Here is a 27,500-nt window from a genome sequence, read left to right as displayed (position 1 = left end):
TTTTCACAGTGCATCTTTATAAAAGAAAAAAACAAAAATGGCATTTACTAGGTCCCTACTATGTGCTGGGGAGGCACTAGGCCTTGCCTTTCTTGTGGATGTTTTCTTAACAAAGTCTCACCACAGCTCTGCAAACGGCAATCACTTCCGTTCTATAGATGAGGAAATATAAGCTCAAAGAATTGAGTGACTTTGCTGTAGGCCATGCAACAAACTCCAATGGGAGAGGTAGGATTGAAACACATAGCTTCAGACTCCAAGTGTGGTGTGAACGTAGCCCATGGGAAACCAGAACAGAAGGCACGGACACTCAGGGGAGAGTCACACGTGGACGCGCAGCCAGGACACTCTGAACGTCTCTCTTTCCTTCCTTGTCTGCCTCTATTGTTAGAGAGAGAGAATTGGGCAAATGAGGAGAAAGCTGAAACAAATACTTTTTTTTTTTTTTTGAGGCAAATCTTGGTTGGAAAAATTGTTGCAAAGTCCAGACCATGAATTAAAATTTTCTGACTTCAGATACTGAATTCCAATTCTCGATACATAAGAGTTAAAATAAAGGTTTCTCTTTTTCCTCTCTCTTCTCTCTCTCTCTCCCCACCCCACCCACTTTTCCCCCTCTTTTACTCAGGCTGGAGTGCATTGGTGTGATCACGGCTCACTGCAGCCTTGACCTCCTGGGCTCAAACTATCCTCCCACTTCAGCCTGGTGAATAGCTGTGACTATAGATGCGCACCAGTGTGTCTGGCTAATTTTTTTCTTTAATTTTGTAGGGATAGGGTCTCCCTATGTTGCCCAGGCTGGTCTTGAACTCCTGGGTTCAAGTGATCCTCCTGCCTCAGCCTCCCCAAATGCTGGGATTACGGGAACAATCTACCATGCCCAGCCAGGTCTCTTATTCTTGGGAAAATTAAATTTCCGCTATAATGTAATGACATTCTTCCCATCAACGCCTATTCAAATTCTAGGTTTCACTATGGATCCTCCAAACTGAGAACTTTACTTCTATCCTCTGCTGGCATTTATAACACTAACAAATACTGTCACTGTCGCAGGTATTTTCTACCTCACCTGCTGGATCCCAAGTTCTTAAAGGCAAACACATCATCTTCTACAACTTGTTTTATTTCATAGCACACAGAAATGTATATAATTTGTATTAATATTTTCCTGAATTTTTTTTTCTTGAGAAATGGTGTCGCTGTGTCACCCAGGCTGGAGTGCAGTGGAGCAAGCACAGTTCACTGCAGCCTGGACCTCCTGGGCTCAGCGATATTCCTGCTTGCCTCAGCCTCCTGACTAGCTGGGACTACAGGTGCGTGCCATCACACCTGGCTAATTATTTTTATTTTTATTTCTTGTAGAAGTGGGCCTTGCTGTGTTGCCTAGGCTGGTCTCAAACTCTTGGGATCAAGCTATCCTCCCACCCTGGCCTCCCAAAGTGCTGTGATTATGGTCACTCTGCCCAGGCTGAATGACAGAATAAATTGAAAACCCATCTTTCTACGTGTTCAGTGACCTGGATATGGCTACATTTACAACACACTTTATTTTTCTAGAGTTCTTCTATCTACCTGTTTTGTAACAAGCACCTAAGGTGTTTGTCAATATTAACAAACAATAGCTGGTATTTGAGATTATTCTTTTACTGTATTTCTAATTATTTGGTTGGGTGCCTGAAACTATAAAAACACCTATTAGAGTTAACACTCAAAAGTTGCAAATAACAAATTACAAATGGCAATCCCATTTCAAGGGTAAAAGGGCGTGACCATCATGGGGCGGGGTGTGTGTGAATAGTAACAGCATAGCCCTTTCACCTCCATGAGTTTTCCAGTGTGGACAATACAGTGCACATTCACCCTCACGAGAAGGCTCTTGCTATCCAGATCACAAGCCCTTATTTTTACAGTAGCGGATACAAGATACAGCAAGCTAATAATTTGGGAGAACATAAACAAACATCTCAGGGAGTTCCCGGCAACCTGCTGATGTGAGAATACTTTTCACCTATTTCTCTCTCTTTTTTTCTATCTTTTTTTCAAAATGTTTGTCCTGCTAAAATCTTTTTAAAATTTTAATTGTAAAGTACACATAACATAAAATTTGTCATCTGAATCATTTTTAAGTGTACAGTTCAGTAGTGTTAGGTATATTCACATTATTGTGCAACCAATATTCAGAACTTTTCAATCTTGTAAAACTGAACCTCTATATCCTTTAAACAACTCCCCATTCCACATCGACCCTCTCCCCAGCCCCTAGCAATGATTATGTTTTCTGTTTCTATAATTTTGACTACTCTAGATACCTCATATAAGTGGAATTGTACAGTATTTGTCCTTTTGTGACTGGTTTATTAACTTAGCAAAATATCCTTAAGGTTCATCTCCATCGTACTATGTGTCAGAATCTCCTTCCTTTTTAAGGCTGAATAATCTTATTTTGTGTGTATACACCACAATTTGTTTTTTTGTTTTTTTTCCATTTTGTGGAGAACGGGGTCTCGCTATATTGCCCAGGCAGGTCTCGAACTCCTGGGCTCAAGCTATCCTCCCGCCTCTGCCTCCCTAAGAGCTGGGATTACAGGCGTGAGCCACAGCGCCCGGCCACAATGTGTTTATCTATTCATTTGTCAATGGACATTTGGGTTGCTTCTACCTTTTGGTATTATAAATAATGTTACTATGAACATGGATGTACAAATAGCTCTCAGAACCCTTGCTTTCAATTCTTTTGGTTACATACATAGAAGCAGAATTGCTGAATCATATGGTAGTTCTATTTTTAATCTTTTGAGAAACGTCCATACCATTTTCCATAGCAGCTGCAAAATTTTTTATAATAGAGATGGGGTCTTGCTATGTTGCCCAGGCTGATCTCGAACTCCTGGGCTCAAGCAGTCCTCCTGCTGCAGCCTCTCAAAGTGCTGGAATTACAGATGTGAACCCCTGTGCCTGGCCCACAACTTTACATTCTTACCCACAGTGCACCAGGATTCTACTTTCTCCACATCCTCACCTACACTTGCTATTTTCGTTTTATTAATAGTAGCCATCCTTATGGATATGAGGTGGTGTCTTATTGTGGCTTTGATTTGCATTTTCCTAATGACTAATGATACGGATTAACTTTTCATGTACTGTGGGCCGTTTGTATCTTCTTTGGAGGAATGTCTACTTAAATCCTTTGCCCATTTTAAAATAGGGTTTTTTTGGTTGTTGTTTCTGCTTAAATCTTTTATTTGCAATAAGTGAATCAAATCCTCACCCTCTCTTATCTTTACTATTCTGTCACCAAGAAGTGTCATGAGAGAGATGCTTTCCTACTTAGAAATACTTAGCAATAGAATGAATGTTACTCTCAGGAAACCTTGAAGTTGGAAAGGTAGCAATTTATTATAAACCCCAGATTACTATTGGCTGCCCAGACCTCTCCAAGAAGTTTTGATATATATGAAGTCTTTCAAAAAGAGATTATTATTTATATTATTCATCTCATTCATTTCAGTGAAACAACATTGACAAAAGTGTCTACTACTTAGCAGGCATTGTGCCATAAATCCATGAGACTTCAAGGAAAATAGACACAAAATATTTTAACTTTTTTTTTGAGATGGAGTCTTGCTCGGTTGCCCAGGCTACAGTGCAGTGGCGTGATCTTGGCTCACTGCAGCCTCCGCCTCCTGGGTTCAAGCAATTCTCCTGTCTCAGTCTCCCAAGTAGCTGGGACTACAGGCACACACCACCATGCCTGGCTAATTTTTGTATTTTTAGTAGAGACAGGATTTCATCATATTGGCCAGGATGGTCTTGAACTCTTGACCTTGTGATCCACCCGCCTCAGTCTCCCAAAGTGCTGGGATTACAGGCATGAGCCACCACACCTGGCCCAACTCTTACTCTTTCTTTTGCTTATTTATTTAAGACAAGGTCTCTAGCTCTGTTCCCCAGGCTGGAGGGCAGTGGCACACAGTACTAGCTCACTGCAACCTCTGCCCCCAAGGCAGAGGTTCATGCGATTTTCACGCCTCAGCCTCCCAAGTAGCTGGGATTATAGGCATGTGTCACCATGCCTGGCTAATATTTTTATATATATTTTTAGTAGACACGGGGTTTCACTATGTTGGCCTGGCTGGTCTCAAACTTCTGGCCTCAAGTGATCAGCCCACCTCAGCCTCCCAAAATGCTGGGATTAGAGGCGTGAGCCACTGCGCCTGGCCTGTTTTAAATTCTTTGACCCAGCCCATAAACTAGACTCTGGACCACTATTTTTGGAGATGTATATATTCTTGAATGAGGAGTTAAAAACTACAGAGCTCTTCTGATCTTTCCTGTCAGGCCTTCCCCTTCTGAAGGAGAACGTATGAATCCTTAGGTAAGCCCGATCTTTGGGTTGGGCCTCCCAATTTTCCCACCCTACCCAGGTGAAACGCACCCGCCATCTGAAAAATCTAGAATTTAAAAAAATTCTTGGTAAGGTTTTGGAGCAGCTCCCTATACAAGGCTATCATTTCTGCTTTTAAATGGGTTGTAGTTCATTCAGAAAAAAACCCTTCTGGTTGCAACTTGTTAAATCATATACAAAAATCTCAATCGGTTTTAAAAATATGAACAGCAAGCCCCGGGATTTCCTATACTGGTATACGTCTTTGCCAGACAATCAGAGTCTCTTGTCTATACATACTCTCCATATATTTTTGTGTTCCAAGTCTGAGCATAAACCAAACTCCCAGGAAGTTACTGTATGTGAAATTATTCTTCATATCTGCAGCCTGCATTAGGAACAATGCATAATTCCATGGGCTAGGCTCTTGGCCTCACAGAGTGTTCCTCCTGGAAAGGTCCCTGAAGGTTACCTAGTCAAATCACCCTGGTGTTACACAGGGAAACCGAAACCCAGAAAGGGGAGTCATTTTCTCAGCGGCATAAAATCACCAGGTGCTCAGGTTCTGCATAGGGCTCATTCTATGCCCTAGTTCCTTTTCCCCACAAATGCTTTCCTGTGATACTTCGTGATGCTATATTTCTTAAATAAAAGGCTCTGTGTTAATAAAATTCTAGAGGTCAAGTCAAGAAAAACTGTTGCCAGAATGAGGACCAGATGGCCAACTTCTAGAGAAAGTGCTTCCAGGCACCTCTGAATAACTCTCCAGATTTGAGAACAAAGGCCTTTCTAGAGAAGAAAAACCATTAAGCTCCTTCTTAGTCCAAGCCTGCTCAGGCCCCCAGTCTAAAATTCCCCCCAAATGGGTGGGGTACTTTGTTTTGTATTAAGCAGGATTAAGTTACACTAAGGTGCTTTGGATTAAGGCCTTGATATCAACCCAAACACATCTAGGTCTGCAGAACAACCAAAAAGTGACTTTCACGCAGAATTTAAGGTAAAAGTTTAAGGAGAAGTGACAGAGAAGAATAGAAGCCTGGATAAGCCCAGGAGAAGAGCGAGGCCCAGGCACACCCCAGAATCGTGACACTTTACTGCCACCGTCCATCTGGAATCATGTGGATGACTAACAGTACAGTCTATTTTTTCAGGAAGGTTATAAAAATCTATGGGCTTCACACTGCGTGTAATGTGGGTGAGGTAACAAGCTGGTGAGAATTTTTGCTTCTGCATTTCCTGATTCAGGAAACAGGAGTGGTGGGGTGTAAAAGGTGTATTATGCCTATTACTCAATCTGTATTATTTGGTCTAGTATTGGTTGCTTGGGCAAAAGTTACTCTCCTACACCGAATATGGAACCCCTACCAAATCTTGTTCAGGTCCTCAAAGAATCAATGAAACCATTTTCCTTTCTGAAAATCAGATTGTCTTGTATGTAGCTGTGTGGATCCATAAATTAAAATACAGAGGGTCATTTTCTCTGATCCAGAAATGCTAGGTTTGGGAGTAGTTAAAATGAAACTTCTGAAATTCTATCCTTAGTACGGACATTTAGGACCCAGGGGCTACATCCTAGAATGGAATATTGCCCTGTTTCCATAAAACAGTTCATAAACCAACAGACACGACTGGAGTGTCTTAAACCAAGTTTGTCATTCTGTTTTTATCAAAAAGTAAACAGGATTCAGCATATACGAATATATTGACTATCAGTACAACTGAGCCATGCAACTGATGGTCTAAGGCTGATGACAAGGAGAAAGCTCCTAAAAGAAGACTTGGGGAAGGCTGTTACCCTCCAGGAGCAAAGCAGGCTGAGGGCATTGGTGGTGCAGCAGCTGCAGAAGTGGAGGGAAGTCTTGATGTATCAAGTACTAAGGGAAACACACACAGAGTGTCTGGAAACCATCAAAAGATGCTTGAAGGAAGTAGTCATGGATAATTCTAGAAATTTCTAGAACACCGACTGGAGGGGGTCATTGTTTACCCAAGATGAATAAAGCCGTGTTTCTCTCCAATTTAAGACACAAGACTGGAGAGAAAGGAGTCGTAGTAAACAGCCCCTACTGGGGAGCTGGGGGTGTGATAACGAGACGTGTGAAGGGGCATTAGGGACAGTAAGAAAAGGAGAGTTGGGGTGATGATTACTGAGCACTGCTATAGGAGGAGGCTCTCGCAGGGATAATCAAGCGAGAGGGGTGTAAAAGTAAGGGTCAGGAATTGTAGGGGTAAAGTGTGGGAAGAGGCTGCGCAGACGTCTACAGCAAAGAAAAAGACAAGGGACGGGGTTGGGGCGTGGCCCAGAGAGGGAACAGCTCAATAACGGGCTATAGGGTGAAAAGAAGCCGGGTGGGGAGGCGCTCTGCTGACAGCTGCTGCTCCCGCACGGCGCCCACAGGGTTAAAAACCAGGGGCCACGGGACCAGGCCGAACTCGGTTTCCAGGGCAACGGCTCCACAGTTCCGGCAGCGCAGGCCCGTACCATTGCGCGGGCGCGGGGGAGCGGGAGCGGCAGAGGGGACGCGCGGCAGGGCGGCGGGGCCGGGGCCGCCCGGACGCTACCAAACGCGCGGCCCGCCTGCTCGCCCGGGGTTTGCGCCGAGCCGCGCTCCGGCCGGGCGGCCGCGGCGTCCTCGGTGCGGGGGCCGGCAGCTCCCAAGTGGCCACGGACGGCGGGGGAGAAGGAACACGCGCCGCCGGCCGGGATTGGCCTCCTGGTCCCCCCGCCTGGGCGGCGGAGTGCGGGCGGCCCGGGGCTGGGAGGTTTGAAAAGCGGGCGAGAGACAAAGGCAGCAGGAAGCCTCCTCAGCGCCCGGAGCCCGTGCGCCCGGCCCCGGGGCCCCCTCGCCGCCCGCCGGCCCGCGGAGCAGCGGCGGCGGCAGGAGGCGGAGGATGCGGCAGGGGGCGTGGGCGCGGCGGCGCGGGCGGAGCGGCGCGGCCCGGGCGCGGCGTGGGTAGAGCCGAGGCGGCAGCGGAGGCCGGCCTCCGGGAGCGAGAGCGAGGCGCCTTCCCCGCCCGGGATGTGAGCGCCGCGCGGAGCCCGGGGCGGGGGAGGGCCGGGCCGGAGGCGCAGCCGGCAGGAAGGAAGGACGGACGGACCAGGAGGAGGAGCGGCGGCGGCCGGAGCCGGAAGGCGGGGAGGGGCCGGCCGTTGGGCCCGAGGCGGCGGCGGCGGCGGTAGCGGCTGGGGAGACGCGCTCTCGTCGCCTGCCCGGGGCCGGAGCGGTGGGGCCCGCGCCTCCTCCCCCCAGCGCCGCGGAGGGGGGAGGAGGAAGATGGAGACCCATATCTCGTGCCTGTTCCCCGAGCTGCTGGCCATGATCTTCGGCTACCTGGACGTCCGGGACAAGGGGCGCGCGGCGCAGGTGTGCACGGCCTGGCGGGACGCCGCCTACCACAAGTCGGTGTGGCGGGGGGTGGAGGCCAAGCTGCACCTGCGCCGGGCCAACCCGTCGCTGTTCCCCAGCCTGCAGGCCCGGGGCATCCGCCGAGTGCAGATCCTAAGTCTCCGCCGCAGCCTCAGCTACGTGATCCAGGGCATGGCCAACATCGAAAGCCTCAACCTCAGCGGCTGCTACAACCTCACCGACAACGGGCTGGGCCACGCGTTTGTGCAGGAGATCGGCTCCCTGCGTGCTCTCAACCTGAGTCTCTGCAAGCAGATCACTGACAGCAGCCTGGGCCGCATAGCCCAGTACCTGAAGGGCCTGGAGGTGCTGGAGCTGGGGGGTTGCAGCAACATTACCAATACCGGCCTTCTGCTCATCGCCTGGGGTCTACAGCGCCTCAAGAGCCTTAACCTCCGCAGCTGCCGCCACCTCTCGGATGTGGGCATCGGGCACCTGGCTGGCATGACGCGCAGCGCCGCGGAGGGCTGCCTGAGCCTGGAGCAGCTCACGCTGCAGGACTGCCAGAAGCTCACAGATCTGTCTCTAAAGCACATCTCCCGAGGGCTGACGGGCCTGAGGCTCCTCAACCTCAGCTTCTGCGGGGGCATCTCGGACGCTGGCCTCCTGCACCTGTCGCACATGGGCAGCCTGCGCAGCCTCAACCTGCGCTCCTGTGACAACATCAGTGACACGGGCATCATGCATCTGGCCATGGGCAGCCTTCGCCTCTCGGGGCTGGATGTGTCATTCTGTGACAAGGTGGGGGACCAGAGTCTGGCTTACATAGCCCAGGGGCTGGATGGCCTCAAGTCGCTCTCCCTCTGCTCCTGCCACATCAGTGATGATGGCATCAACCGCATGGTGCGGCAGATGCACGGGCTGCGCACACTCAACATTGGACAGTGTGTGCGCATCACGGACAAGGGCCTGGAGCTGATCGCTGAGCACCTGAGCCAGCTCACCGGCATAGACCTGTACGGCTGCACCCGAATCACCAAGCGCGGCCTGGAGCGCATCACGCAGCTGCCCTGCCTCAAGGTACTCAACCTGGGACTCTGGCAGATGACGGACAGTGAGAAGGTCAGGTGAGGGCGGCAGCACCAGCTCCCCTTGTCCCGCCCTGTTCATCCTCCCATCACCACCGTCCCCCACACACTCACACGCACACGTATGCACAGATCATTGCAGCGGATGAGAACGGGCTGTGACAGAAGCCTCAGGCTCGTTTTCTCCTCCCTCCTCCAACCCCCTCCCGGCTTCCAGCCCATTCTCTTTGCAGCTGGGGTTCCTACCCTACCCTACTCCCAGCTCCTTTTCCCTGCGGATGGAGAGATGGACTCTGCTGCTTACCCACCCACTCCCCTGCAGGGGGTGGAGGACTGATTCAGCTACTGTATCCCCACTGCTACGACTGGAAATAGGGGTGGGGAGTGACTTGTCTTTTCAACCCTGGGGAGTTGAGGAAAATGTCTGCCTTCACTTCAGCTTTCATTTGAATACTGTGATCTGGTTTTTATTTTGAAATGTATAAAAAGCAAACCCAGCTACAATGGCCTTTTCACCCTTCTTCCACTTTGTGACTAATCCTAGTCTCTTCTCATCACTCCTCCTTTTACAGTACTCTGCTATTCACGCTCATTTCATTGTCTTAATTTTCTTTCCTTTTTAAAAAATTTTTTGGAAGAAATTTGAAACCATGGTCCTTTTTTTCTGCTGAATATATTCTATATATTATATATATATAAATTATATATATATATATATATATACATATATGTGTCTGGCTACCTCGTTTTAGTTTACTTTTTTTCTGAAGCCCTGGAATTCTACAAGAGAGATATTTTGAGACTGAAACATGTTTGTGCCTAGACTGGAAGGATGCCCTTGGGTTTGTCTGTCTTTTTGTGTTGGCTTCTTCCCAGCCTCCATCCGTCCAGCGTGCCCCACTTCCACATTCTGGCTATAATTTCTTTCTTCTCCTTGTCCATTGGGATGTGAGGACCTGTTTCTAAATCTTGACTTAATTTATAGCACAAATACGTGGGCACAATGAGAGTTGAACCGTTGTTTTTGTTTGAGATGCAGATTGTGTCTTGAAAATGATGATTATATATGCAAATTCTGCCCTACCCTCATCCTCTTCCATGTTTCCCCACTAAAAGGTCACACAGTGCGGCTTCCACAGGAAGCAGGAGCAGAGCTGGCCTGCAGAGCCCCGGGGCTATGATGAAGCTCATGTCTTATCTCTGTTCTATTAACAAAATGAGAGTTTGTGGGTTTAAAAAAAAATTCTGTTTCTAAATGGAGGAATAGATGACTTTCTTTACTTTGGTGGGGATTGGGACTTGTGGCTTTAAAGAAATCACTTTTGAGTAGGATGTATATTTTTGTTGGATTTTTGTTATTTTTTTAGAATCCTCCACAGCAACATGCGAGACCATGGAGTTAAAAGAAACCCAGAGACCTTTATCAATTAATTGTACTGTTTGTGAATTTGTATAAATAATAACAAAGATCCTCTTAAAACGTTTATATTCTTACAGTAAAAGGTTAAACTGATATTTATATAATAAAAGAGGAAATATGAAGTATGTTTTTGAAAAAAAAAAATCAGCCTTGTATCTGCGAATTATTTTTAAGGCATTGTGTGCTTGGGTAGATGCCAAGGTAGGAGGTGCTGTTTGTACACTCTAAGAGGACGCAAGGTGGAGTTTGGTGCATCCTATGTGGGGGTGAGCCAGCTCATGGGTAAAATTTTATTCTGTATAAGGTTTACTACTGACATGTTTTGTTTCTAGAAATGTGATTAGACTGGAGATTTATATAATTTTTGGCTTTAAACTGTCAACGTGGAAATTTAAAGAAATTGAACAAAATGAAACTTTTTTTAAAAACCAGATTTGTACGTAAGTCACAGTTTCCCCGAGTGGTCAGTTTTTCTTTGGGTAAATGTGAGATCTAGGGGTGACGTTGAAAAAGTGGATCATGAGATGTGGACGTGGGGAAGAAAGATGGATTTCTTTGCCCTGGGTGTGGGGAGGATGTGAAGGTGGAAGGACTGAAGCCATTGTTCAGAAAAGTTAAAAAGAGCGCTGTCCTTGCGTGCTTGCCGGCTCAGTCATGCATACTGAATCTCCCAGTGTGAGTGAGGGTCCTGGTGGAAAGGAGGAGGGCAGCTCTAGCCCTCTTTTTAACATTCCCCTCCAGGCCCGGCTGTAAGGAAGCACTTTCCTGGGGGATGGGGAGCTTGGCCAGGATTCTTGCACATTTGCATTTTAGCACTTCCAATAGCCAAGGCTGGCCACTGGATTCACTCTGTCAAGGTTTTTTAAGACTGAAACGGGGGCAGATTAATGAATACCAGCAATTCCAGCAAAGAGTTCCCTTTGGTAGACAATAACGAAATAATCTGACACCCTGTGGTTTGGCTGTGGAGACCTATGGGTGTAAATGCTTCAGCAGGGGAGTGGTTCACATTCCTGGTTTCACATTGGTCTTGGTTGTTTCTGAGATTGTTTTAAAAAAAATACTGATCTGAGCAAGAGCTGATAAGAGTGGTATAAAACTTTCCTGGATCAACCCCTCTTTCCAGGAAGAGGGCTAGAACCCAGGTTTCTCTTTGGGATAAGATTGTTTTGTAAAATGTCCAAGTTTTCTGCGCGAGCATATCACAAAAGCTGCATTGTTCCTTTTTGGAGAGCCATCACAATTGGGTCTAATTGAGCCTGACACTAGATCCATCTTCTGTTTCTTTGGGGAAGGTGTGGATCTCTTTCTTCCCACTTAGGTTACAGTGCTTAATGCCTGGAAAAAAAAAAAATGTGTGAAGCTTATTAAGAAGTAGGGACTCTGAATTAGGGTCAGCTTTCTAATTTAGCATTTGACACAACTCATGAAGGTTACACACAAGCTGTGAGTTCTTAGTCTGTTTTTCTTTCAAGAGACTGCATGGCTATAGAGATTGAACTGATAAAAATTTGATCACCTAAGTCTTAGGCTCTGTGTTCACATTCTTCATTTTAATATGCAAAATAATCCTACCACCTGTAACTTGAAGCATGTTCTGTTTTGTCTCGTTTTTATGTTAAATATAAGCTTGGCTAAAGGTTGGCAAATTAATGTTTGAAAGTTAAGACCATGGATCTATAGTTATCCTGAATGAGCTGGAGCTTCTCTGGAAACGATGATAAACTACGTAGAGTGGTTAGTGAAGGTCATTTGCTAATCTCTCTGCCTTTTTGGATGGAAAGCAGTTAATGTGTTGAGAACCTATGTGTGCTTTACAAGGTACTTGTAAGTTTTAATCTTCAAAGCAACCTGCTGAAACAGGTATTATCCCTGTTTTCCAGATAAGTCATAATGCCTGCGGTAAGTTACCCAACCAGTAAGTGAGGGAGCCAGGATTCAAACCTAGGCTCCATTTCCCTCCCTTCCTCCTTTTTTCCTTTTCTTTTTTCTTTTCTTTTTTTTTTTTTTTTTTTTTGACAGGGTCTTGATCTGTCACCCAGGCAGTAATGCCATCAGTCACAGCCCACTGCAGCCTTTACTTCACACGCTCAAGTGATCCTCGCACCTCAGCCTCCCGAGTAGCTGGGACTACAGTCTCGAACCAACCACTGTGGCTGGCTTTTTGTTTGTTTGTTTTGTAGAAACAGTTTCATCATGTTGCCCAGACTGGTCTCAAACTCCTGGGCTCAAGCAATCTGCCCACCTTGGGCTCCCAAAGTCCTGGGATTACAGGCGTGAGTCACTCTGCCTGGCCCAGGCTCCATTTCTCAAGTTCAGCTTGCTTCTGCTTGATGAGAAGGTTTAGTTACTCGTCATACCTTGGTTTTCAGTAAGGTGACCCTCATAGAAGTGAACGGTAGCTGCTTGAACACCGTATGAACAAGCTTATGCCATAGGGCACTATTTCTTTTTTTTTTGAGATGGAGTTTACCCAGGCTGGAGTGCAATGGCGTGATCTCGGCTCACCGCAACCTCCGCCTCCTGGGTTCAGGCAATTCTCCTGCCTCAGCCTCCTGAGTAGCTGGGATTACAGGCACGCGCCACCATGCCCAGCTAATTTTTTGTGGTTTTAGTAGAGACGGGGTTTCACCATGTTGACCAGGATGGTCTCGATCTCTTGACCTCGTGATCCACCCGCCTCAGCCTCCCAAAGTGCTGGGATTACAAGCGTGAGCCATCGCGCCCAGCAGGGCACTACTTCAAAGGGAATAAGGTGGTATGATTCTTGGTGGTATGAAAGGTTGATCCCCACCATACCCACAGGAATGGGAGAAATGCATTAAAGAATAGAAGAGCTGGCTGGACACGGTGGCTCAGGCCTGTAATCCCAGCACTTTGGGAGGCCGAGACGGGTGGATCACGAGGTCAGGAGTTCAAGACCAGCCTGACCAACATTGTGAAACCCCGTCTCTACTAAAAATAAAAAATTTAGCTGGGCGTGGTGGCACACAGCTGTAGTCTCAGCTACTAAGGAGGCTGAGGCAGGAGAATCCCTTGAACCTGGGAGGTGGAGGTTACGGTGAGCCGAGATTTTTGCCACTGCAGTCTAGCCTGGGCGATAAGAGCGAGACTGTCTAAAAAAAAAAAAAAAAAAAAAACGAGCTAAAGGACATGAGCTGATAGTACACTTTGTGTGGTGGTACAAAAGTTAAAAGGCACTCCAGGGCAGTTCTAAAATAACAAATAAACTTGGTTCAGGTATTTGCTGAAACTTGAGAAGTGAAAAAACATAGTGTAAACTTTGTGTAAACCTTATTTAGAAGTAATAAACCTCAACAAAAACTGGGTAGTCAAGGGACAGCTTCATTTCCCTTCTTTTTCTAAGTCTCATCGTGCAAAGCCCTTTAATGTTCTTACTGAAAAGATTATCTACAAATGCACTTGTAGGGGCTCGGAGAACTGCTGCCGCTCCCAAGCTAGGCCTCTAACTTGTCCAACTTAATATTTACTAAAACTGAAAACCAGTATCAATATATCCTTAAATAGTTCAGAAAACTCAAACTGATCAGGTTCTTTCATAATTCAGTTGAACAGCAAAGATCTAAAAAAGCAAATGTTCCTTTTTCTTTTGAAAGGTACGAACTTTCTCTTACATTAGGACACGTGATGCGTAAATTAAAGCATGGCCTAGCTTCCAAATCCTGCTGCTTTCCTGAAGAGGTCACTAGATAGGTGCTGGTCTTAAAATATAAATAAAACCTTTCACTTTTGACTTAGAGAATTTGAATTCAAGTTTTCAAAGGGAAAGGGTAGTGGCCCCAGGGACCACTGTGTTTCTAAAGAATAAGAACCTCTTGATTAAAAGATCAGATTTGTAAAACAAAACCAAGACCTCATGCAGCTTCTGACAACTGTCTCTTCCCAGTTGTATGAAAGGGAAAGCCCTGGCCTCTGATCTTTGCTCTGTTCTGTGGTAGAAAGGGAGGGACTATAGTAAGTCATCTAGTGGTTCCTTCTCTCTGTTCTCTTTCTCTTCCCTGCATCAAACATCACCCCTTTTAAAAGTTAATTCTATCCCTTTAGTAGAGGGCAAGACCTAAATTTTGTGCCATTATGAACCCCTGAGGAGTCAGAGGGGTGAGGCTTTTTGATGAAATAATGTGGATCATGAGTAAAGCACAGAATTAGAAATCAGCTGCATTCAAACCTAAGCTTAGGCGTGGGCTACGTATTTACCTCATTTCTGTCAATACTTGTTCAAATATTAGGCAGCAAGTTAAAATTTTTTAAAAGTGTTGTAAAACAGATGGTACATGCATATTTAGATTAGCTCCAAATACTAATAATTTACTTAATGAAGTATCACAGGTAAGTGCACCGTTGGAATAAGAGCGTATATTCTCAGCTCTTGTATGGAAACAAGTATTTCTAGACAATTGGTAAATTTAAATGCCACAAATGATCAGTTTCAGTCTTTTCCTCTTTTCCAGGGATTGCTCTGATTTTTGCCTGGTGGCGTTGCCTTTACCAATCCAGAATATTTGGTCGTATGTAAAGCCAAGTCCTCCAGTTGAGTTGCAAAAGAAAGTAAAAGCTTGAGATGGTAACTGAGCAGCACTAGAGTGGGGTGTGTTAAGCACCCCTCCCAATACAACAGCAGAAGTGGAATTCCTCTGCCTGCTATTTGTTAACCCAGAAAAGTGCATACATTTTCTTTAAAAAAAAAAGACTTAAGTTTCTATTATTTCATTACTCTTCTACTTTACTGTTTAAGGAACAAATGCTATATATCCTTATAACAAACTTACAAGGATACTTGCATTTGTGATAGTGGAAACGAAGGAGTCTCAATTACAGAGAAGAGAACTGGGTCTGCAGCAGCAGTGGCAGCAGAGACACCCAAGTGAGACAAGGTCAGGACTGTGAATGTCATCTGCTGAAGAATTCACTCATAACGTAGTGTTCGGTTTCTCTGTCTCAAAATTTTTGTTTTCTCAAATCTGGCAGATATGGTGCTTTTATAAATGGGGAAAGATGCTTAACAAAGTGGAAAAGATTTTGCCTGGGTAATTAGAGGAGAACCTAGTCTCAGAACCAGGGCTGCTCTAGACTTAATGACCATCGCAGAAGGAGACCAACATGGAGACGGCTCACAGAGGCACTGCAAAGCACCACCCTGTCTCTTCAGAAACATGCTGCACCAAGCCAGGACATCTGTAGTCCCAGCTACTCACTAGGCTGAGGTGGGAGGATCACTTAACAGGGGAGTTCAAGAGCAGCCTGAGTGACAGAGCAAGACCCCCATCTCTTAAGAAAACAATTCTTTTGGTCTTTTTTTTTTTTTTGAGACAGAGTCTCACTGTTGCCCAGGCTGGAGTGCAGTGGCATAATCAGAGCTCACTGCAGTCTTGCACTCCTGGGCTCAAGAGATCTTTCCACCTCAGCCTTTTAAAAAAAATTTCTTTAAAGGTGCTCCTGCTCCACCAAATCATATTATTTTCACTAGGAGTTTAAAAAAAAAAAAAAAACCCGAAGTGCTAAAAGTTATGACTATATTTACTATGCACTACATTATACAAACCTAGATATGTTTGCAAGCATTATATAAGGTTATTCGGGAAACCAGAAGGCTAGTACAGGTTGTTAAATGGTCCGTAAGGTACCGTGTAAATCTGTTGCCCTGAGAGGATTTGAGCCAGTTTCCAAAACACCGCCTTGTCACACATAGTAATGCGGAATACTAATGCTGGTACATGCTTATGCTAGCTTCGAAGCTAAGAACTTACACGTATTTCACAGACCATCACTCTCTGCCGCACAATCCTTCTATAAAATAGAATCAAGTTGCAAAAACTCTTAGCTATTTTCTCTTCATTCAAGGGTGAAAAGGCTTGACTTCACAGATGTTTTAGTAACAAATCCCACTTGGCCAGAAAGAGGAAAAGGGTCTAAGTTGTTAATATTAGGCACCTTCTTATGTTTATTACTCCCCCATTTACGTAATCCACACTCCAGAAGGATCAGACCTACCACACAGTGGTGTGTCAACAATTACTTCTTACATCGTGGATCCAAGACACTGGAACTGGACTGTGGGAAAACAGGTCTTTGAGACCAGATTAATTTTTCATAAATATTAATGTGGAATTATTTCATATGGCTTGGAAAACATTGGTTTTCTCATCTAAAAAGGACATGAGGAAATATTTACTACCAAGGTTCATAATATTTCTCCTTAGGAAATCTTGACCCCAAACTGGCATTATTTATGTACACACCTGCTACCTTTTTCCAGACCAAGGCAAGGCTTTTTGAGAAGTAGTCACTAAACACAGGGAGGAGCCAGAAAATTTAGTCCTGCTATTTCTCGGAATATCTAGAAAAATCACTGAGGCTAAATTGGACACATGATAAGAGAGAGAAACTGCAACAGTTATGCCCCTCAAATAAATGCTTAATGTTCTTAGATGGAAGACAACCATTTCTACTTTCAATAATTTAAACCTTAACTTCATTGCCCAAAAATCCACTGCTGTAAACTACAAAAAAAAAAAAAAAAAAAAAAAAAGATGGCTAGTAGGTGTGTCTTAAACATGAAAATGCAAGATGAAAGTGACAATTTCTGCCTCTTCTGATTTGTTTCAAATGCACAGAATCTAGCCAGTTTTCAGGAATCTGTAAAAACAGGATGGCTAAGTTCTGTGGACCCCTGAACTTTATCCACTGACAGCTGACTGTTATAGGAAGCAGAGAAAATCTTCAAGTTTCCAGAGCCTGGAGTAGATAGAGGATTGGCTTTTCCAGCCCTAGCTGACGCCTGTGCACTTGAGACAGATGCCCTGCCATTGTGCTCAGGGTCAGATGTCAACAATCAGAACAGCATGATCCACAGGAAGGCAGCTGGCCTCTCTCTTCCCCACACAGAAGTCTAATTTTCAATGGAATCACAAGAGGAACTGCAGAAACTCATTAACGTAAGACACAGGATTTAGCAGCAAACAGCTTCATCGCTGCTTTATTTATTTTTAGAGTTGGGGTCTCACTCTGTCCCCCAGGCTGAAGTGCAGCGGTGTGATCATAGCTCACTTGCAGCCTTGACTTCCTGAGCTCAAGCAGTCCTCCCATCTCAGCCTCCCAAGTAGCTGGGACCACAGGCATGAGCCACCACGCCCAACTAATTTTTTATTTTTTTGTAGAGACAGGGTCTCGCTATGCTGCGTGGGCTGGTCTCCAACTCCTGGACTTCAGTGATCCTCCCCCCTTGGCCTCCCAAAGTGCTGAGAATATAGGTGCCTACAACTGCTTACTTTAGAAATAAAAATGTGCTTATGTGGGTTAAGAGGTAAAAGTCAAGCACTACAGATTATTGAAAGGTAGGGCTGGAAAACTGTTACTGTCTCCTGGACTGTTCCTCAGCCTCCCCAACCCTCTAAACAACAACAACAAAACCCTCTTACACACAATTTACCTTCCCCATTATGAAGCAGCTATGAAGCATATCCAAACCAGTATTGGAGGTATTAGCAGCTAGGAGTCTGACCTTGTATTTTCCTTTACTCCAAGTTTATGAAAATGATTTTAGGGTTCAATATAAGGTAGTAAAATAAAATATGGTTAACTCTCCACTGTGGAAGCTAGAAAGTGGAGAAATCCACAAAGTCGGCAAACCTCGTGTTTTGTCAGTAGGTGGCAGCATTGTCTGCGAGTTGGAAGCTATTTCCAGTGGGGAACCACAACCTCCTCCCATCTAACAAATCCCCTCTGGTCCTTTCCCCTTCACCCGCACCCCCAAAGTATTTCCTCAGGGCATAAGAGTTGACAAGTGAGGAATCTCACTTCCTGGAAAAGATGAAATTGAATTTTAAAATATCAGAGAGGTTACTCCTTAGAGCCAGGTGTTATTTTGCAGCTCTCTGCTTTTGAAGCTAAGAGAATCAAACATCAACTTATAATGCTTTTTTTTTTTTCATCTTTAAACTTTGAATTCTTCTTAAAAGGCATTTCATACAAATCCTTGTTAGATTGCCGTATCTGGGGAGTTTAGGAAAATGAAAAAATAGGGAAAATTTTAGTCATATACAGAGATATCAATTTAAACAGCAAGAAAAAATGAGCTAGTTTTTTTTATTATTATTACAAAAGAAAAATCAAAAGTGTATCATCTGTGATGAAAAATTCTAGAGATCCTTTGAGGAAAAACAACTTAAAATTTTTAGGAGTATGTTTGTTATTATTATTAAAAGGAGTATCTTTATTGCCCAGATGAAGACATCTTCATAAAATCTAAGAGTCTATGAAGATGAAAATAGTAAGAGCCCTGAGGAAGAAGTAAAGTTGCTTGCATGACCTAATTTCCTCCTACAGAAAACTGACATTAGGACAAGGTAGCAGAACTTACAAAGAGCTTCTGAGCCAACATGGCCAGATTCCGTAGAACAGCACACGAAGAGAGAGGCTGAGGGCAGGAGAGGCCTTTGGGTCTTGCCCTCCTGACACTCAACATCCTGGCCTCAGGGAATCAAAGTGTGAGTGAGAAGGGCAGGTGTAGACGTGGGGCAAAAAGATGGAGGTGGCTATCCCCTGCGGATGCTTCTACCAAGCCATATTGGCCAGAGAAGCCACAGCTTATAAGCTCTGTAATATAGAAGTCATTTTTGGTTAGAGAATGAATAAAAAAGGAAAAGTTTCAGAGACTTGGGGCCTATGCATGAGGCAAATTACATTCCTGGCACCATTCATGAAAAGTCTTATAAAAGCAGAAGATCTCCCTTGGGCAACTTTTGGAAAATAATAGCTGAAATACACCATTCTTAGTGGCTATACTGGGTGCAGCGGCTCATGCCTGTAATCCCAGCACTTAGGCATACAGATCACCTGAGGTGAGGAGTTCGAGACCAGCCTGACTAACATGGAGAAACCTTGTCTCTACTAAAAACACAAAAAATTAGCCGGACCTGGTGGTGCATGCCTGTAATCCCAGCTACTTGGGAGGCTGAGCCAGAAGAATCAGTTGAACCCAGGAGGTGGAGGTTGTGTTGAGCTGAGATCAGGTCACTGCACTACAGCCTGGGCAACAAGAGTGAAACTCTGTTTCAAAAAATATATATACCTATTCAGGGAAGACACCCCAAGCAGAGAATACAAGCTGTAGAGGAAAGAAAAGAAAACGTATCATCCCGCACAAAGCCAAGGAGGAGAAAACAGGGCTGGCTGAGGAGCCGGAATGAGAACTGAGTGGAGGGAATGTGTGAGCGCTGAGGACCAGCAGTTCCTAAGGCTGCTCCTCAGAAGAAACGGGAGGGCTGCTCCTTCATTCATAGCCTCCAAGAACAGCTTTGCTGGACTTCATTTTCTTTCTTTTTTGGTTTTGTTTTTGAGACGGAATCATGCCCTGTTGCCCAGGCTGGAATGCAATGGCACAATCTCAGCTCACTACAGTTTCTGCTTCCTGTGTGCAATTCTCCTGCCTCAGCCTCCCAAGTAGTTGGGACTACAGGCGTGTGCCATCACGCCTGGCTAATTTTTGTATTTTTAGTAGAGACGAGGTTTCACCATGTTGGCCAGGCTGGTCTTGAACTCCTGACCTCAGGTGATCTGCCGAACTTGGCCTCCCAAAGTGCTGCGATTACAGGCGTGAGTCGCCACGCCCGGCCCTGGGCTTCATTTTCAAGAAGGTAGGCCCAACTCCTATGGTTGTTTGAATTTGACTTTAGACAAATTTCCAGCAAATGTGGCCACCAGGCTGGCATGAGGATGTTCCTGTGACTGGACCTCTGAGGTGACAGCACTGCAAGCCTGAAAATGTCCTGGGCAGAGACATGTAGCCCTCACTGTAGTACGCTCACAGCAGTCAGGACCAACGTTGTTTAATCCGTACCCCGTTTTTGCCGGGAAGACCAGCTAGAGCAACAGTGTAGAGAGGGACAAACAGGAAAAGGTGTTTCCGGGGCAGGCTGGCTCTGACATTCCTCACATGGCCCCTTCAGGCAGCAGTTACTCTACTGGCCTCAGCATTCTCCATCCAATCCAGGCAACTCCGGTTTCTGGGCTCCATTTTGTGCAGGAAGGTATATAGCTGAGAGCTCCAGTAATCCCAAGAAGACCAGGTTTCAGTTTTAGGTGACCTTCCCTAAACCTTCACCCGAGGAGGCTCCCGTGGCTCAGTCTGCAAATCCACACAGCACGGACACTGATTTGCAGGCTGACGGCCACTGCTGCTACTTTCCTAACTTCCTCTGTACTCTTGGCCTCTACCAGGGCACCCACTTCCCAGCCTAAAGGTGTCCGTTTGCCCTTTAAAGGACTCCAGCATGGCCACTTCCCACTTTTTGAATTTCTGATCACCGTCTATGGAGACTGTCAAAAGGGGTAGAGTGTTGCGGGTGGGGGATTCCAGGTGACGTGGTCATACCTAACAGCAGTGAGGCCAGTCCCGTGGCTATCTACATGCTGAAGCAGGTATCAACAGCACCTTGCAGTCCTTCCTGATCTGGGCTGCCTTCCACTTGATGCCTCGGAGATAAAGCCTCCCTGTGCCATTTTCAAGCCTGTTAGTTCCCACACCTGTATCCATCCCTACCTCTGCACCTGCCAGGAACTTGCAGAGAAACCATGGAACTTGTGAGCAAGTGGCTGCAAACACCTTCCCACTCTTCCCGGTGCCAAAAAATAAGCCCGCTAATGCTAATCTACCCCCTTACTTGCAGCTCAACAGCTTTTCTCCCCTAAGCCCTGGATAATGGTTTTACTAAAATCCCCCTTTGATGGGAAAAATCCCAGCTGGACATTTCAGGCCCCAGCACAATATACAAGTCTGCAGGTCCCTTTCCCCGCCTCACAAAGGCCTCTAATCAAGTGGAAAGTATGCTGGAGGCCAGAGGTTTGGGTCTGCAATTATTTTTTAAGGGATTACTAGAGAAGAATAGGGGGCAGCAAGGACCCCCCCCCCACTTTGTTTTCCATTTGGTCCTGCTTTTAGACACACGGAGCCAGGAGTAGCCATCTAGTTCTCCAAGCACAAGAGCTTTGTCTCTCTCTTCCCTGGTGGAAGAATGTCATCTTTGAACACTATTGCTTTAAAATGATGTAGAGAGTTTGGAAGCAATATGCTGGTCCTATTTTGACCCCATTTAAACCCTTATTTATAAAACCGCTATTGAACAGGATCCCGAGTGTGGAGAGAGCACTCATTCATTAACCTCTAACCTCTGGTCTGTTTTCAGAGGGGAGAGTTCGTTCTGTGTCCATACATTGCTAAGATTGGGGGCATTCACTTGGGCATCCCAGGCTTTGGAGGGCAAGAGGTCACGTTCCCAACCCTGCCAGATAGCCTTCTTCCTAGTTATACACGTTCACCCTTCCCTCAACACTGAGCAAATGTCCATGATACTCCTAATGTTTGATCTTGGAGCAAAACATGGATAAAAATACAAAATGTTAACTCTGTATATCGGTCTATTGGAACCTAAAATGTTATGTGTGCTGGTCTACTGGGGCCTTCCTTAAGAATGTACATGATGGAACGGGTCTGTCTTCCCTGTAAATTGCAAAGGACCTTTGATGTCATCTATGCATGAGTGTTCATTAAGGATTAATCAATGAGGATGAACATTTCAGGCCAGCCCTGAGTTCTCATCATTCTATTTCAGCATCAAGAGAGTGCTCATTCTAATCCCAGCTGGTTAGTGATGTATGCAAACACCCAGTAAAAAGGAAATGACTACAAATTCCTAAACTCACTCTGGAATGATCAAGGATCAGCTCTGAGAGTTAAAAGTCAGCATATGTTTCAAACTAAATACCAGCCTGAGTAATAATTTTCAGGTCCTTTCTTCAAAGTTCCTAAAATACTTTTGGTCAAAAACAAAAAATTGATAACTACAGATTTTTTTTTTTTTTGAAATGGAATCTCACTCTGTCGCCCAGGTTGGAGTGCAATGGTGTGATCTCAGCCCACTGCAACTTCCACCTCCTGGGTTCAAGCAATTCTTCCACCTCAGAGTAGCTGGAATTATAGGCATGTGCCATCACAACCAGCTAATTTCTGTGTTTTTGTAGAGACAGAGTTTCACCATGTCTCCCAAAGTGCTGTGATTACAGGCATGAGCCACTGTGCCCAGCCCAGATTTTAAAAAAACCTCTGGTTTTGTTTTTGTCAGTATGAATGCCTTATTGATATATTTTGCTTTATTGACATTTTTGGTTCCCCCTCAGAAGACACCTAAACAACTGAGAACTGGGCTGGGCACGGTGGCTCACGTCTGTAATCCCAGCACTTTGGGAGTCCAAGGCAGGTGGATCATGAGGTCAGGAGTTCGAGGCTAGCCTGACCAACATGGTGGAACCCCGTCTCTACTAAAAATGCAAAAATTAGCTGGGCATGGTGCCATGTGCCGGTAATCCCGGCAACTCAGGTGGCTGAGACCGAATAATTGCTTGAACTCAGGAGGTGGAGTTTGTGGTGAACCAAGAGTGCCCCATTGCACTCCAGCCTGGGCAACAGAGCAAGACTCCCATCTCAAAAACAAAAAAACAATTGAGAGCTGGATGAAGCACAAATATTACATTTAAGGTATGATATTTAATACTTAATGCAAATACCATATTCATATTTTATGTTGGCTTTCATACTTCTTTTGGGGAGTGTTACAGAAAGAGAGGACCATGTAGTTTCCCTGAAGAAAGCAAGTAGGAGTGTGTTATCTGGGGCCGTCTCCCCAGATAATAACAAGTTCACTGAAGCATACCGGCTGGTTGTCCCAAAAATGTCACAGCTTTCTCCAGGAGTAAACAAACTTCACCCTACTTTAGATGAAGATGAGCACCTCTAGAAAGGTGAAGTGATACAGTCATGAGCATCAAAGGAGACAACAGAATATCTCTAAAGCAAAGCCCCAGTGGCCTCTTTGAATGAGGAGGGAACTATGAGAGAAGTCTGCCTTACAGGGAGAGCTGTTCCGAAACCGCCTCTCACGGACACACATCCTGAATCACTGTGCAGATGCCTGTTTAGTTCTTTGCTTATCCTCGTTAGTCTTCATCATCATTCTTCAACTTTGCCAAAATATCCGTTATTTTATTTTATAGACGGCATCTCGCTCTGTCACCCAGGCTGGAGTGCAGTGGCCCAGTCTCGGCTCACTGCAACCTCTGCCTCCAGGTTCAAGCATTCTCCTGCCTCAACTTCCCAAGTAGCTGGAATTACAGGCGCGCACTGCTACGCCCAGTTAATTTTTGTATTTTCAGTAGATACGGGGTTTCACCATATTGGCCAGGCTGGTCTCAAACTCCAGACCTCAGGTGATCCACCATCTCGGCCTCCCAAAGTGCTGGGATTGAGCCACTAACGCCCGACCAATATCCATTGTTTTAAAAATCACTCTTCCTACTAGAAGAGTAAAACAGCATTTTGGAAACAATAATTTGATAAAATAGTAGCAACAGTGCGTCTCAGGTCTTTCAGGGCCATTGAAAACGTTAGTACTGTGGAATGTAACCATCTTTCAGAGTCTCATTAGAGGTGGCTAAATAATTCAAACAACGAGATGAACATAATTAGAATTAAGTACAAAATAGGTGCTTTCCAATTAAATAAAATTTTGTTCAAAGTCTAAAAAGAGAAGGAAATTATACCAAATGATGAAATGTTATCAGTCTAAAGTTCATTGTGTTGAACTGGCATACCCAAAATAGGTTGGAAATGCCCTGAGTCCATGGATAAAAAAAGCATCAGCTTCTCCCAGTCACACTAGGTGGGGTAACTTCAGGGGGCAACGGAGCCTTGCTTCTCTGTAGTGTTGTCATTAGCTCCTGTTTACGCTCTTGATATCCAGGGTCTACGCCAAACTCCTGCCCAAATATCTTTAGCCTTTGCTGTATTGCTTCCGATTTCTAAGTGATCCCCGTTCACTCTTTTCTCGTCATTTTTGGGGCACACGTACCTGTTTCGCCTGCCATCTCCATGGCTGGCCACCTGAAGTCAGCCTCTGCACTCCTGCTGTGAGCTCCTTGCTCAACCTGCCCTGCCCTCAGGGTCCTCCTGGGCTTCTCCCAGCAGCCATGAATGCTCCAGAACCACTCTAACTCTGTACTCTGTTTCCTCCAGGCTTGGGGTGGGCAGGTGACTGGTAATGACCATCACTGTATTTGACTGGCAGTCTCTACACCACAGGGTTAAAAAACCATTTTTATTAAAAGATGCCTGCCTATTTCAGGCTGCTCTTTAAAATAATACATGAGTCCTTTTTTAAATCCTATTTAAAATTCCCCCAGAATAGGACAACAAGATGACAAGGGAAAGAGAAGCTCTTGAATCCTCACCTAACACCGCTGCCCTCCCCCGAGGAGGGACTGCATCCTGTCCCCAGAGTTCCAACAGCAGTGAAGTGGTAAGCGCCCCACACTCAGCACTGCTAGGAGACTGTTGCTCTTGATTTGTGTAAGATCTTGAAATGAAGCATTTGTCCACACAGGGCAGGCCCCCAGAGGGTCTATGGTAAGCAGACAGCATCAAGATTCTTTCTGCCCTGGCCTCCTGCTAGAAGTTTCTCTCTGGGAAGGATGAGGAGTTTATCCACGTAGTGCTGACAGCCAACGGCAGGACTGATAAAGCCTGTGGCTGGCTTTATCAGTGACACAGCTAAGGCGACTTTAAGAGCCCATAAAAATGCTAACAAATACTCCTGCTGACCAAGGCGCTGCAACAGTTTCACAATCACAAAATCCTACTAGTTGATTGGGATTAATTACTAACTAATAGTTAAAATGCTAAAGTTTATGAATGACTTTTAAAAAATACAAATTAGTGTGGATTCAGGGCTATCTTTCACTTAGTAAATATTTATTTGGCAGCTTTTTCAGGCCGAGTCCCACGCCAAGGGCTAGGGCGACAAGCTACATCTCCCACTTACTCGAATGGAGGTCTGCTTTCTTGAGTAGGAGAGAAAGAAGTGGGGTTTTACTGGGAACTGCTCCCAACCCACAGCCTGATTTATCTGTGCCGCAGCCTGCAATCTAGATACGGCCCATGGGAGTTCGTCTCATGTATTTTAGGGGGAAACACTGGGAATTGCTGCTTTACAGAGCTGGGCTTAAGATTCTTGGCGCAGAAGGGAGCCAGCCAGTCCAGATAAGGAGCAGGAACTGAGGTTAACATGTATTCAAGACTGAATTCCTTCTCAGTCCCTGAGCAGTAGCCCCAGAGGGTGACAGCGTCTGTCTGCACTGCTGCCCTCTTGGTCTTTCCCCGCCTTCTGGAAGCTGCTCTCGATGTCAGTTTCAACCTGATTTTACTGGTACAGAAATATGAGGAGTGAGGGGCCAACCCAGCACGCAGTGACCGACGCTTCCCACCCCCATGCTGGCCACCCCACCATGGGCACTGCCACCCTGCCTTCTGCCCTGGTCGGTTTAGTCTGTATAGACATTATCAGCATAGCACAAGCTAAAAAGTCTCCCAGGAAGGCCAGACCAAACCAGGTCCTTGATTTAAATGACAATTTGAATCACTCCCTACTTCATCTGCAGTAATTTTGTTTTATTAGATAAAGGGTTTGTAAGAAGAAAAGGAAATATTTAAGGTTTCCTCCCACTGTCCAAAGCTAGTTAAGTGTAAACAGAAAAAACCTGCTGGGCTGTGCTGAGGCATTGCACACAATTTGTCATGTGCATCTCAGTGCTGACAAAAACACACATGCTGGCAGACTTCATCAGCAAGAGAAGCGCTTCTGATCGTTTACTCAGGACAAGATCTTTCTACTGAAGATTCTGCAGAGGGAGAAAGTTCAGAGTTCATGCCAAACCTGCAGACCCCAGGATCCAGGCGAAGATGGTTCCCGAAGCACACTACCACAGAGACAGTGGCCCTCCCACGCCTGTTCCTCAAACACGACCGCACACACCACACGCTATTTTCCTGCCGAGAAGTCACCAGGTACCTTTCCTAAACTCCCACGCCTGTGGGCTGCAGATCCTGACCCACAGCATGGGCGGAAGCCAACAGCAACCTCCGGAGGCAAGGATTGCAGTGATTTGGAGCTGGAGAGGCTGATTCGGAGGACCCGAGAGTCCTGCAGGGGCTTCAGATAGGAGGTTCCCAGGGCGGGTAGAGCTGTGAGCACAGGATTATCACCGGTGGATGAGGAAGACGCTGTTTTCCCTGGGGGATCCTGAGCGGCTCAGTGTCAGTATTTGCTCAAAGAACAATTAACCCCAGGAATGCAGATCTGCTACTTATGACTGGAATATGGAATATTCAAAACCAGATAGATAGTATCTATCTCTATGTAATCTATCTTATTTATCTGTCTTGTAGATAAGATAGATTACATAGAGATAGATTAGATACACAGACATAAATACTTTCTTTTTGTTCAACTCTTAATCAGCCAACCTACTTTTATCTCAAAGTTAAGTAAAGCAAACTCAGTGAGCAAAGGAGGATGAAGCTGTAGGGGATCTTTATTTTTATTTTAATAGAAGTTTTTTTCTCCCTTGAGGTTTTGTTTATCTGTCCATACACATCCATAGAAAAATATTATTCTTAGAGTCCTGAGGCTGTTCACATTTGTTTGCACAGACTTTAAAGGGCAAATAAAAGACAAGCAGAGATATTTTTCAGACATTGTTGTACTTAGATGATGTGTTTAGATCCCTCCATCTAGTTCAGGAGCAATTTGTTCATTCATTGCTTGCTAAAAAGTACTTTCAAAATAATTTTGAATTATTTCAAAATAAATTTATCAAAAAAAAAAATATATATATATATTTTAAACTAGCTTTTCAAATAAACTCCTACCACTCACATGGCACTGAAATGACCCTCTGGACACCAGGGGCTGTGACCAGATTAAGTCCCCAGAGTAAGGCGGGATTCTGCTGGCACGGCCGGCTCCCACAGCCTCCTGCCCACGTCCAGTTGTTCAGGCAGGCCCAGGGTAGGACCACAAAGCTTCCTGAGGTTCTGAACACGATGCTCTGGGGCCTTTGAGAACTTGAATTTCAAATCCCTCAAAAGAAGGTTCTGCAAACTTTCTGACTACTTAGCAGGGTGGCCTGTACCTGCTCTCCGTTGCTGTCCTTGTCCCTGCCTCCCAAGGTGCCTCCACTGCCACCAGCCTGCCCTCAGCCCAGCCTCCATCCACACTGCTGCCCCAGCCTCACCCACCCCAGCCTCCATCCACACTGCTGCCACCAGCCTCCACCCACACCACTGCCACCAGCCTCCCCTCACCTCAGCCTCCACCCACACCACTGCCACCAGCCTCCCCTCACCCCAGCCT

At 45.6% G+C, this 27,500-nt stretch overlaps 2 protein-coding genes across 4 annotated transcripts in view; one reads left to right on the top strand and one right to left on the bottom strand.

The window, feature by feature from the left end:
- Window positions 1–27,500, bottom strand: part of WNT5B (Wnt family member 5B) — a 119,507-nt gene that overhangs the window by 42,432 nt on the left and 49,575 nt on the right. The gene's annotated exons all lie outside the window — the stretch shown is intronic.
- FBXL14 (F-box and leucine rich repeat protein 14) overlaps window positions 7,152–27,500 on the top strand; it is a 29,251-nt gene continuing 8,902 nt past the window's right edge. Inside the window, exon 1 of one of the 3 annotated variants that reach the window (XM_032254451.1) lies at window positions 7,152–8,853. In XM_032254451.1, the coding sequence (XP_032110342.1) occupies window positions 7,660–8,853 (1,194 nt within the window). In that variant the 5' untranslated portion in view covers window positions 7,152–7,659. Of the gene's footprint in view, window positions 8,859–27,500 lie in introns of all 3 variants that reach the window. The other 2 variants (XM_032254453.1, XM_032254452.1) reach the window with 2 other exon arrangements.

Source organism: Sapajus apella, unplaced genomic scaffold (assembly GCF_009761245.1).
Source record: "Sapajus apella isolate SASKATOON/1434 unplaced genomic scaffold, GSC_monkey_1.0 scaffold86, whole genome shotgun sequence".
Taxonomy (NCBI): domain Eukaryota; kingdom Metazoa; phylum Chordata; class Mammalia; order Primates; family Cebidae; genus Sapajus; species Sapajus apella.
Note: the sequence above shows the minus strand (reverse complement) of the source record. Positions and strands in the feature narration are given on the sequence as shown.